The 14351-nt window shown below is 25.8% G+C and overlaps 1 protein-coding gene across 1 annotated transcript in view; it reads right to left on the reverse strand.

The window, feature by feature from the left end:
• The window catches only part of LOC100212966 (transcription initiation factor TFIID subunit 1), a 90189-nt gene that overhangs the window by 8055 nt on the left and 67783 nt on the right, over positions 1-14351 (reverse strand). Inside the window, exons 34-38 of the mRNA XM_065811410.1 lie at positions 873-965; positions 709-793; positions 565-632; positions 406-468; positions 256-312 (exon numbers count right to left, since the gene is read on the reverse strand). Of these exons, the coding sequence (XP_065667482.1) occupies positions 256-312; positions 406-468; positions 565-632; positions 709-793; positions 873-965 (366 nt within the window). The remainder of the gene's footprint in view (positions 1-255; positions 313-405; positions 469-564; positions 633-708; positions 794-872; positions 966-14351) is intronic.

A 14351-nucleotide genomic window follows, 5' to 3' on the forward strand; every position in this document is an offset into this window, starting at 1 on the left:
TATTTTTATTATATACTTGTGGTATTTCTTGTTTTTAGTGAAATCAAAATAATAATAAAAAATAATTAAAAAGAAGGTAGTTAATGACAAAAAAAAGTCATACTCTAGTGTCTAGTGTTCTGCAACACTAGATGTATGTTTTTCTCTATTAAATCTACGACTATAAAGCTAACCATATTACAAATAATATCAAATAACGATTTAGCATTTCAAAGAAGAAATCATTTCTAAGGTTTACATGATCAGTTAACTTACCTCTGGTAGAGCTTTAAGCTGCGAAAGAATAGTCTCAAAGATCCAAGAGATTCCAACCTTAAAAAGGAAACAGTAAATTATAGTTTTATACATAATCTAACTTTAGATTATAATATTTTCTATTAGTTTTATATTAATTTTTAAAATAACCTGAGGATCATCATCTAAAAGAGGATTTATTTCACGCTCTATTTGAGCCAGTTCTTTCTCATTCTAAAGAAAATTTGTATAATTGTTCAAAGCTAATTTAGTTACCAGGTTAAGGACATGCAATTATTTTAAAACGTTTAATATTTGAAATTTGCATACAGCTTTTATTTCTTCATTAGCAAGATTAACCATGTTCTCAGCAACCTTTGTTAATGGGTGGTGCAAACCTTTAAGTAAAAGAATTATATATTGAAGGAAATACTAAAAAAAAATGGAATAGAAAGTTTTTACTCATGTGTTTACCATTATATAGAATGCAGTTTGAATGAATGATAGTGACATCTTGAAGGAAAGCATCACGCGTGCGGTACCCATTTTTCTTAATATTCTGCAAAAAAAAAATTTTTTTTTTGAACATTATTTGACCTTGTAAGAATAATAAAAAAAAAATCTAAAGAAATATAAACCTCTCTGATAGTTTGTAAGTCCATTGGATTTTTTACAACGTTATGATAGTCAGGTACAATTTTTGGCAAAACAGGAGCATGAAAAGGCCAGCTCTATAAAGTTAAGATCATGTTTGTTGTAATGGAAATCATGAACAATATTTGCTTTATAAATAAATAATAAAAAAGTTTAACTTATTTTTTTTTTGACAAGAAAGTTTTTTTTTAAACCAAAACCATTAAAAAAAAATAAAAAAAAGAATTCAGAACCCTGACTTTGAAATCACTTTAAAAGTAAAATCACTTTAAATTTATCAATTTGTCAGTTTAGTCAAGTTGTAATCAACTTTACTAGTTGTTTAGTCAAGTTGAAGAAAAATATCACCTAAGTTTATATATATAAAAAAAAACACAATTTTTAAAATGTTGATTATTGATTCAACTCATATTTAAAACCATACACAAACTGTAAAAAACATAGATACAAAGATACATAGTCAAGTTGCAATTTCCTAATATCATTTTTGCTTAAGGTAAAAAAGTTGCTTTAATTTTTCAGATAAAGAAGAAAAAACAAACAAAGAATAATGAATGAAAAGATTGCTGCCTTATGCCAAACCTTCAGTCAATGTTGCAGCAATCCATTGCGGGTCAGGCAGGTTATTTGATAGTCGATATAAGCTCCTGCAACTTCCTGTTTTTTTATAAAGTCATCTGCATGCATCTAATGCTGCATTTATATATGTGTGTATGTATATATATATATATATATATATATATATATATATATATATATATATATATATATATATATATATTATATATATATATATATATGTATGTATATATATATATATATATATATATATATATATATATATATATATATATATATATGTATACACACACACAATGTATACACATATGTATATTATACATACATATATTGTGTACTTAAAAAATTTTAATTGCATGATATTAACGACTAATAAACAGACTACAACGAAAAACTGTTTGGTGTATATCCTGACAAGAAAATCAACTTTTTAGGGAAAAGGGGCAAATGTACCTCCTCCCTTGTAAATTTGTGACTTACAGTTTTTTTTTATTTTTTCAACTTTCTTAAACAAGAATTAATATGATTTTTAAAAAAATAATATTTTGGTGTTCATAAAATCAAATTTTTTAATAAAGTTTAAATAAATATAAATAATTTAAAAAACATTTTTGTCAAAATTTATTTTGTATTAGTATATTCACTAACATATTCAGAGCATAATTAACATACATAACATGCCTTATAAAAATGAAGATCATTTATCATCTTGCAAGCTTATTTGTGTTTGTTGTGGAAAAAAAAAATTAAAAATGTTCTGTGCTTGAACCTGGAACTCCTTTGCTAAATCTGATTCAAATGCCAACAGCAACTACAATCTAGATTTACTTTCTAGCCCTACAGGTTTGTGTTCAAGCTGAAAGTTTATCTATACTCTGCAAGTAAAGGAGAGTCTTTATCTTTTGTGACTTTAGAGAATTGGTTACTCATATCTGAGAGAATAAAAATACTTCCAAGATTTTAACGTAAATATATATTTCACATGTCTTCAATAGAAAAATTCAGTTTTATATATAGACATATGTTAATGATGATGTGAAATATGTATGTGTGTGTGTATAAGTTCAATGTGTGTCTACATATATATATCCCAGCGGACTCAGACGTTTTAACTAGGTTGCAACATCTTAGACCAAATTAGGATGTCCGGTAAAGATGTCTTTGTTAGGACATCCTAATGATGTCTACATTAAGACATTATCAGGACTTCCATATTTATACGTCCTATTGATGTCCCTAAGACCTACTATAGACGTCCTAATTACCTTAGAAATAAGTGGTCTCAAAGATTTTAAAGGACGTCTTCAAAAAAATTTAAATTACAAGTAGATAAATTTATATATAAACTTAGCGCATAAAATATTATGCACTATTATTTATTATGGTTGGTTATTTATCGTTTAAAGATATTTTCCAATTTTCTACATTCTTTACTCTATAACCTATACAATTTTTAATTAAAAGAAAATTTAAAACAAAGTTTAGTTATTAAGTGTAAATAATATATGTATAGGGCAACAGGGGGTATTAAGCCCTATTTCCTCTGCTCATATAATATAATGGCTGGTGTTATTTTATTAAGAGAGAGGGGCATTAAGCTCTTTATGATAGAGACTAACTAACCAATTAGAAACATTTTCATAACTATTCTGGGGTTTCTAACCAATGGCATTGATTTTTAATCAGAATTTATAAATGAGTGGTTTTTCCATCCAGTTTCCAGTTTCCTTCAAACTTGATGAAAAACTTTAACTAAGCCAGTGCTTGTTTGTTTTGACTTGAAAAATTATTTCTACATTGAAATTTTTTATATTTTCTGTTCAAATACAAGTACATATAAACTAAATAAGTACTTTTTTTTTTTAGTTTTTAACTATCTGTGTATGCTACCATTGAGTTAAAATACTTATATTTGTAGAGGAAATGAAGGTAGAAATTTTAGCAAAGTAAAATGGCAGTTGGATGAATGTCTAAGAGGTTGTTTATAAATAGCTCTAAAATTCACTTTAATACTAAATTTCTATTTAAGATTTTAAATGGATAGCATTTCTAAGAGAAATATGGTTCCATTGAATATTAATTAGTATATAAAAACAAATGTTTTAATTAGCAGGGACTTAATGCCTCCTGCTAATGCCAACTGTTTAAAAAGGTGACTAAAACAATCAAATAACATTGATCAGATAAATAAAGTTCATGTACTAATTTTTTAAAAATTACACAGATATAGTTTAAATTGAAAACAAAAGTTATTTATTTGCAGAAATAGTTTAAATTTTTCTTTAAATATAGTTTTGATAATGGAGCTTATTGCCCCTTTTATTTAGCGGAATGGTTCTGATATACAAAAAAAAAAAGAAAGGAGGAAGGAAAATCTATGCAACTAGCCAGACAATGACAAATGCCTAGAATTCTGTTATATGTAAGCAGATGTCTGCTAACCAGGAATCCAAGCATTATTAAAAGTACTTACCAGCACTAGTGCTCACAATGGTTCTACCTCAACATTACCACTACGCCTATTCCTGTCATCATCATTGTCATCAGCAGCATCATTAACAGAATCATCATCTTTATCTTCAGCATTTGCAGAAAGAACACAGACACCATTGTGTACTTTATTCAGAAAAATTCATTTATTAAAGATTTTTTTCTGAAAGAACTGCAGCCCAGATTTGCGCAAACTTTTGGGGTTAGTTACCCCCTGTTACCCGATATACATACATATATATAATATATATATATATATATATATATATATATATATATATATATATATATATATATATATACAATTTATTTATTTACTTATTTCTACAACATATACATTTCTCCAGCATATACATATACATTTATTTATTTACTTATTTCTACAAAAATATTACAAGTCTTTGCAGAGTAGGATTTTTGTTATCCTACTATAGTAGCAATAAGTTAATTATTTGTTATGTGATAAGATATCATATTTTTCTTAAATTGTTAAACTGTTTTTGATGTTACTAACTTATTTAGTAAATTGTTTCAATAAGGCATTATCTTTGTTATTCTTTTCTGATATTTGAAAATAGACCTTTTAGAGTTGAAGAAAAAGTTTTCGAGTTTGAATGTTAATAACACCATTTTACTTTGTTTAAATTAGTTTTTATTTTAAAATATTGGATGAGGTCGCCTATAATTCTTCTGGTTGACGTTTTAACCTTAAGCTTGATAAATGTTTTTCTAATAACTGTGATTTAAAATTGGTACAAGCTTTGTACCTCTTTGCTGAACTCTTTTAAGTTTTTTTATTTCATTTTTCAAATGTGGATTCCAAACTGATGCACAAAATTTTAATTCAGGTTAACATAGTTTAGTAAACAAGTCAGTTGACCAGAATTTAAATGTCCGCTTTAGTTTTGACTAAACTTTTTTAGTTATCATTGTGATGTGGCCTTTCCATTTCAGATTATTACTTATGTTGATACCTAGGTCTCGTTCCTGTGTTGTTTCATTTATTTTGATGATTGTTCCATCATGGGTTGTATATATAATTATTCAGATTATTACTTATGTTGATACCTAGGTTTCATTCCTGTGTTGTTTCATTTAATTTGATGATTGTTCTGTTGTGGGTTGTACATATAACTATTTATATATACAGGATGTATACATTATTTTATATAATATTATAGCAATGTATACATGATGCATACATACTTATAATATATATATATATATTTTCTGATGAGTCTTTATTGATGAAACACAGTGTTAAATGAGAAAAATTTTTGTTAAGTGATTTTCTACTGATTTTTATATATATATATATATATATATATATATATATATATATATATACATATATATAGGGTGGGCCAAAGAAGACCTACTAATGTAAAACCGAATTAACTTTTTTATTTTTTGACATATTTATTTTTCTTTGTTTTTAGGTTATAATTGAATTATAAATATCGGCAACATTTTAATTCCAGAACAGCTCCCACAGCCTTCATGATTAGGAGTTTGGTTGATTGTTTTGAGGAACTGGGTTCAGTGGCCGACAGTCCCGGACAAGGTGCCCATCGAAATATCTGCACTGAAGATAACGTGGAAACTGGGCGGCAGAGTGTTGCAGATGATCCATCTGTCTCAACTTGCTGTCGTTCCAGCCAATTGGGCATTTCCAGAACAACATTGCGTAGAATTTTAAAGTTGGATCTTAAGATGTACCCATACGAAATTCAAATTGTGCAAACACTATTACCGCAAGATCACCAACAACGACTACAATACGCTATTTTTTACACAATTAGCCACATAAATTGATTTTTTATATAATATTTTGATGTCGAATGAAGCACATTTCCATTTAAATGGTTATGTCAACAAACAAAACTCTAGATTTTAGGGCTCTGAAAATCCAAGGGCAACACACCAGCATCAATTGCACCCATCTAAATGTACTGTTTGGTGCGGTGTTATGGCCACTAGAGTTATCAGCCCAATTTTCTTCGAAAATGAGGATGGAACCCGGAAATCGATTTCACAAGCTTCTTAAAGAACAATGATTGAAAACTTTTTGCATCCAATGGTGGAGCAGAATCTTAATTTGTAGTTTCAACAAGATGGAACAACTCCGCATTTGGCGAATGTTTGATTTCAAAAAAATCAGATTTCCCTTGGCCACCTCGTTCGCCAGATTTGACTGCGCTCGACTATTTTTTATGGGAATATTTAAAAGACAAAGTGTATGTTAATAAACCAGAGACTATTAGACAGCTGAAGCAAAATATTCGAGGCGAAATACTGAGCCTTCAACCAGAAACGTTATGTGGTGAAATGGAAAACGCATTAAAAAGAGCCAATCTCTGTATTAATAAAAATGGTGAACATTTGTCATGTCATATTTCACATATAATTTCTATAAAATATATTTAATGTATAAAAAAAAATTAACCAAAATAAATGATTATTGCAAAACTTATCCATGTTTAACATTGGTAGGTCTTCTTTAGCCCACCCTGTATGTGTATATTGATAAATGTTATATACTGTTAGAAATACAACTCAAAAAGGAAAAAATTTTTTTTACTATATCGCATTGATTCTGGCAAGTATTGGATTATATATATTTGATATAAGATACTGTTGCAATGCTAAACTTGTATTTTTTATAATGGTTTTATATTTTTGAATAATATGGCTGATGATTGCCTTAAAGCATGAAACTTCAAGTTCCATTATAAAGATGTACTTTTTCATTTAAATTATATATATATATATATATATATATATATATACATATATATATATATATATATATATATATATATATATATATATATATATATATATATATATATATATATATATATATATACACACACACATATATATATATATAAATTATGTTAGTGTATTCTACAAATAGAGTGCTCAACGTTCTTAAAGAACAGAGCAATCAGGGCTGCGGAGTCAGAGTCACAACATTTTTAGTGTTAAAGTTGCTAAATAAAATTGCGACTCCGACTCCAATAGTAAAACTTCTCAGTATTGCACGTGTATGTACAAAATATTTAACCTTCAAAGAACTTTTCATATATTTGGTAAAAAACATTTTTTAAATTATCGAGTAATTTTTTTTTAAAGAATTCAAAGAATTGTTTCAAAATTTTGCTTTGGAGTTGGACTCATTCTCTGAAAATTTCAGTGATCGGTGTCGGAGTCTGTACATTTTTTTTAAGACTCCACAATCTTGAGAGCAATAATAAATTAGTATCAACACTTATTTAATTCTCTTTGACAGTTTCTCCATCAGTAGGTTCATCAGTAAGCTTCCTGATAAACATACTTGATAGAGTGTTTTTACTAATTTTTATATATATACATATATATATACATATACATATATATATATATATATATATATATATATATATATATATATATATATATATATATATATATATATATATATATATATATATATATATATATATAGATCTATAGTTTGTTGTCTTTGGGAAGAGCGGAAGGAAAAAAGTGATTCTTACGCCAACACATACGTCACTTTTAATTACTTTTGACTTTCGTCCAACATTTGCGTGTTGGACGAAAGTAAAAACCATTAATTTAATTACAAATAAATCGTTTTTTAAAAAAACCACAAAAACGCAAATTTAATTGACCAGAATGTTTTTAAAAACATTCTGAATGTTTTTAACAATATAAACAATGTTTTTATTTTTATTTTTTTTAATAAAATGTTTTTATTTTTAATTTTTTTAATAAAATGTTTTTATTTTTATTTTTTTTACTGTAAATCATGCGCAGAGTGTTGCTACATCGACTATCTTATAGCCTGACTCGGAAGGGAGTGCTGTTACATCGACTGACAAATAGCCTGACTCGCAAGGGAGTGCTGCTACATCGACTGACAAATAGCCTGACCCGCAAGGAAATGCTGCTACATCTACTATCTTTTAGCCTGACCCGCAAAGGAGTGCTGCTACATCGACTGAGGGTTTGGTTGGGGCAGGCAGTTTATCAATTAATAAAAAAAAAAAAATTCCGGTCTTGCATTTTAATTTTTAAAATGCAAGACCGGAATTTTTGTCAACAAAATATGGAAAAAACTTTCGGACAACATCTAAGGGTTCTATATATATATATATATATATATATATATATATATATATATATATATATATATATATATATATATATATATATATATATATATATATATATACATATATATATATATATATATATATATATATATATATATATATATATATATATATATATATATATATATATATATATATATATATATATATATATATATATATGTATATTAGACCATTTCAAAATTGCAAACTTAAATAACGTGTTTTAGGGACAATTAACCTTACTTTTTAACAGGTCCCTATTATTTTGAAAAAAGAAGTTTTTTCAAAAGTATGTCATGTTGGGTCTTAAAAGTAGCAAAATTATATAAAAATTTCAAAAAAAGAAATGATAATTTCATACTACAATTATTATTTTAGATTTAATTGCACAAAGACTATGGTTTTTTAACTAGCAATAAAAAAAGTATTTTTACAAGTTTTTTAATAAAAAAAAATTTCTTTTAATTTATCTTTTATATAACAATTATTATTTTTGAAATTTATATATTATTTTGCTTCTTTTGAGTACCAGATTGACTTACTTTTAAGGAACTTTTTTTTTAATTTTAGGACCCTATTGAAAAGTAAACTTAATTGAGCTGTTACTAAATATTGGAATAATGCTTTGAAACTTTAATGATTTACTTTTTTCATTAATTAACAACATTTAAACATCTAGCCACTTAATTATTAAAATATATATTTTTTGAACTGGTCTAATGTATACATATATATATATATATACAGGGCTTGTGATGAAGTGAGCGCGATTGCCCTCCGCTCGTAAAACGCGCCCATAAACGGTATTTTCAAACGTTCAAGGTGCGATAAACAACGCTCGTTCAGCTTATAACGAGCATATAAAATAACGCTCGTCCTTAAGTTCAGGATTATTTTTTTATTTTCATAAAATATTTAAAAAAGATTTTTTATTAAAGATATTCTATTATCAAACCACTGATATAAAATATAAAAAGCACTACGTCGTTCTCTTTTGCACTAACGTAATGAATGAGCAGTTTGAAGTCGTTAATATTCACTAATTTCAATTATGGAATGTGCACCTGGAAACACAATGTGAATACAAAAATGCGCAAATAAAATAAGAATAGAAAATTAGAAAACCACTATAAGAAAATTGAAATCGCAGAGTATTTTTAATCTTGTGAAAATATCAAGTAAGATTTATTTGATTTTTTGTTTGTAATATTCCACACATCGTTTATAATCAAAATAAATATTAATAATACAGTAATTTATAATCAAAATAAATATTAATAATACAGTAATTTTTAAAATTAGTTTTTGTTTATAGTATAGGTTTTTTATTAACTATTATTTATTTTAACTCAAATTTAAAACGTTGTTGTTTAGAATGTTCGCAATCGCATTCGAAAAGTAAACAAAGTAATGACGTCAACATTTATTAAATGGAAAGTTGTTATTCTAATTTATTATATTCTATATATATATATATATATATATATATATATATATATATATATATATACATACATATATATATATATATATATATATATATATATATATATATATATATATATATATATATATATATATATATATATATATATACAGTGGGCAAAATAATTGTCCATACATTAATAAAAAATAAGGTTTTTTGAAAAAAGCTCTAAAACTTTAAATGATAGAAAAAAATAAATTAAACCAATAGATAGCGCACAAGAAAACAAATAACAACGATACATCATCTTTAATTTTCTCCCGACAATTTAAATTATAATTAACTTATTTAAAAGTTTTAAAACCAAAAAATTGTCCATACATTTGATTTAAAAGGTAAAATTTTGTTTATAAATGATTTTTATATTAATATCTTGTACTTTTAGGTTAAATAATAATATAATAAATAAAAATAAACCTTTTCTTAACTACGTGGCTATGATGGAAGGAAAAAGAAAAGAATATAGTATTGACTTACATAAACGAGTAATTTTTGATAGGGAAAATGGATTATCAATTAGAAAAGTGGCAAAAATGTTGAAAATACCACCAAGCTCTGTTCAATATATATGGGAAAAGTATTTTAAAACAAAAAGTTCTGAAGGATGATACATTCTGGAATATGATTATTTGGTCAGACGAGAGTAAATTTAATTTATATGGAGCTGATGGTGGTGCAAAAGTTTATAGAAGAGTTGGAGAAGAATATAATGTGAAGTGTTTGAAGGGAACATTTAAATTTTGTGGTGGAAATGTTATGGTTTGGGGCTGCATGAGTGCGAAATTGGCAAAATTGAATTTATTGATGAGAAAATGGATCAACACTTATATAGATCCATATTAGAACGGAATTTGGTGGCTTCGGCAGGAAAATTAGGGCTTGGAACGGAATTTATATTCCAACATGACAACGATCTAAAGCACAAAGCTGGATCTGTAACCAGATATCTTGCTGCAAATGGTATTAACGTGTTGGATTGGGTTGCACAATCGCCCGATTTGAACCCTATAGAACATTTATGGTCGGTGGTGGAAAAAAGAATGAAAGATCGAGCTCCAAAGAATAAAAACGAGCTCAAAGAATTGGTTTTAGATGTTTGGTCATCAATTAATCAAGAAATTACGTCTAAAGTCGTCTCATCAATGAAAAATCGTTGTAGAGCAGTTATTGAAGCTGATGGTGGTCCAACAAGATATTAATTTAATTTTAATTTAAAAATTAACATAGTGTACGGACAATTTTTTTGTTTAAACTTTTAACTCTTTTCAAATAAACTTATATAACTTTTCATATATTAATATATTTTAAACTAATACACTTAAAATTACTTTAATATTATAATATTTCTTTAAAAACTCTTAATTACAACTATCTAAATACTTTTAAATGTTGTTTTGATCAAATATAGATACTTTTCATTAATGTACGGACAATTATTTTGCCCACTGTATATATATATATATATATATATATATATATATATATATATATATATATATATATATATATATATATATATATATATATATATATATATATATAAATAGAAAATCACTTAACTTCTACTAATTTATAATTGCTCTGTTCTTTTAAGAACATTGAACACTCTATTTTGTAGAATACATTTTAAAATTGTTTATATATATATATATATATATATATATATATATATATATATATATATATATATATATATATATATATACATATATATATATATATATATATATATATATATATATATATATATATATAAACAATTTTAAAATTCCAACCATATATAGAAAGTACTATTTATTACTTTATATACAATTTATATGGCTGCACTTATATATTTTACTTTTCATAGTTTCAGAGAAAGATTATGTTCCAACTTGCTGAAACAAAAAACATTTTAGTAGATAGCACTGCACAGTTCTTTAGTGATCTAGAAGAATGTTTTAAATAACGTAAAAGTTGAGATAAACTTAATGTTTTGAAAAAAAAAAAAATTGTAAATGGAGATATCCAATACATCACTTTGGTATGCATGAGTTTTATCTTTATAGTTTATATGTTACATATAATTACAATATTTTTTTAAAATTGTCATGATTATTTTGAATGTTTCTTTAGCATTGTTTCTTTTCAGGTAAAACAGGTATCATTAATTGGCGGTAAAAATCCAGCTGATACAAATAAAATTATTTTGCTCACCTAAGTAATTAGCATAAGTTTGAATTTTAACATTCATGTTTGACAGTATGACATTTATCATTTTTTTTATATATGTAGACTGACAGCAGACACTAATTTGTCAGAATGAATGGTCTAAAGACGCATGAATGGTCTAAAGACGCATGAATGGTCTAAAGAAGAAAAAAAAGTTTAAAGAGTTGACAAGTCTATGTATCGCTATCACTGGTATTCTCATTAGCTTATTATTGTGTTTGATATACTTTTAAAACTTAAAACAATGTTTTAATAAAAAAAATTTTTTTTTAATAAAATTTTTTTTTTTTTTTTCAATTTCTTTGGCTATGGAACATGACATGTATTTAAGTATACTTTATTTTATGATCTTATTGAACTATGTGTTGTTGTTTTTATAGATGCTGGTTTAAAGTCATATAAAAACTTAACCAAAATGAATCCCATACGACTTATTGGGAGAGTAATTAGGCATTCTTCTGGCCGATTAAAGAGAACATCCATTAATATCAATATCGATCAATGATGGCTTAATTAACTATAATCAACTGTTGTATTTTTTATTTATTTTGCATGTTTCAGTAATATTCTTTTTTTTATAATATACTATCAATTATACTCTACAGAATATATTATTTTTTAATTTGGAAAGTGTAACTTTGTTTGAAAAATTATTCTTATTTATTGTAAAATTAATATTTTATTATTAAACATATCAAATTTCACTTTATTTACTTTGATTTCTCTTTATACCTTCCCTTGCCTAGATTAAATCAAATCTAAGGTGTGTATTGTATATCATTGCATTTTTATATAACTTTTAAAAGAATGTCTTGGTAAAATTAGGACGCCTGAATAAGATGTCGTTAAGTCTTTCACATGAGACCAGAGATGTCCATAGGACAGCTGAAAAGACTTCTCTAGGATATCTGCAAAAAACGTCTCTTGGACATCTGAAATAAACATCTTTAAGTCTTTCATTTGAGACCAACTAAGGATGTCTTCTGGACGAGAAATGAGACGTCTTATGGACATCCTTATATATGTGATGTAGAGTGGACCTACATATATATATATATATATATATATATATATATATATATATATATATATATATATATATATATATATATATATATATATATATATACAGTCCAGTTATACAGTGATTATCCACTTTATACATATACAGTGATTGTCCACTTTGTGTAATGTCTAGAAATAATTCAAAGAAGTAAACCTTCAGGTAATGTATAAATAACTATTGTACAAAAATCAATTGGTATTAAAAATATAAGTAATAATTTAGTTAATTAGTTTTAAATAATAATCGAATTAACATAATAAATAAATTTGTTCATACAAAAATTTATGTTTTAGTATGTTTTAAATAGGTACTTAAATGAACCTGAAGTAGTAACTAAGGTTATTAAAAAAATATGTTTCAATTGTTATCAAAGAGTTGGAGTTGGCATTCAACATTCCTGTAGTAAGAAAGATACCGTGGAAAACTTAAGAACCCTGTTGACCTCAAAAGTCGGCCGGATATCTGGGCCAGATTGGAGTGTTATTCGGGATCTGATATCCAGCCAGATAATAATTTTATCTGGTTTTTATATACCGGATATTTCATGTTAATGTTATTTGAAAATTGAAAGAAAACTAGAAATGTTATAATTTTAATTAATCTAATGTTAATGGTTTCTATTCAATATTGTTATTATTTTTATTAAAATACTAATTAAATTTATATATAAGCAATGCATACATCAGTTTATCACTCATTTATATTTCTTTTACCTCAACGTGGGGATATTAACATTTCTAGCCTTGATCGCTTTATCTCATAAATAATGAAAACAATCTTCTGAAAATACAGAGTATTCAGGTGGTGCTAGTAACTTAAGTGCTAACTCTTTAATCAGTGGAAACTTCTCTTCGTGTTTCTTATAATTTAAGATGTCATTATTTTTTTATATAATCAAGTGATTAAAAAAAACATCAAATCCTTGAGCAGCTTTTAAAAAGGAGATTTGATCACAACTCAATACATTTTGACCTTCCATGTGCAGCTGAAGAAGATTCAGTATTAATTTTTTTTCCTTTGTATAAATTTACAATGAAATTTTTTTGCGTGATTATGCAGTAAAGTTGTGCAAAATGACTTCTGACCAGTTTTATTACATCCCCTGCTTATCTGCTTTCCACATGGAATGCAAATTGCTGTGAAATCAATGCTATCATTTTTTTTGAAAAGCTTCTTAACAAAACTTGCCATTTTAAAGGTTTATCATGGAAATATTTTGTCATATATACATTTTTAGGATTGGAATTATATTATCCCGCCGGATAATTTTTAATTATCTGGGTATTCAATATCCGGTCGGATAATAAAAAAATGTTATCCAGGACACCCCTACTCAAAAGGTAACAACTAAATTATTGTTTATATAAAAGTTAATATTCTTAGTAAATCAAACTTCAAAGTTTATTTTATATATATTTGAATAAATCAAATTTTAAACTTTAAATTTTAGGTTTAAAAACAGTCGAAC

The sequence above is a fragment of the Hydra vulgaris genome, chromosome 12 (genome assembly GCF_038396675.1).
Source record: "Hydra vulgaris chromosome 12, alternate assembly HydraT2T_AEP".
NCBI classification, from domain to species: Eukaryota; Metazoa; Cnidaria; class Hydrozoa; order Anthoathecata; family Hydridae; genus Hydra; species Hydra vulgaris.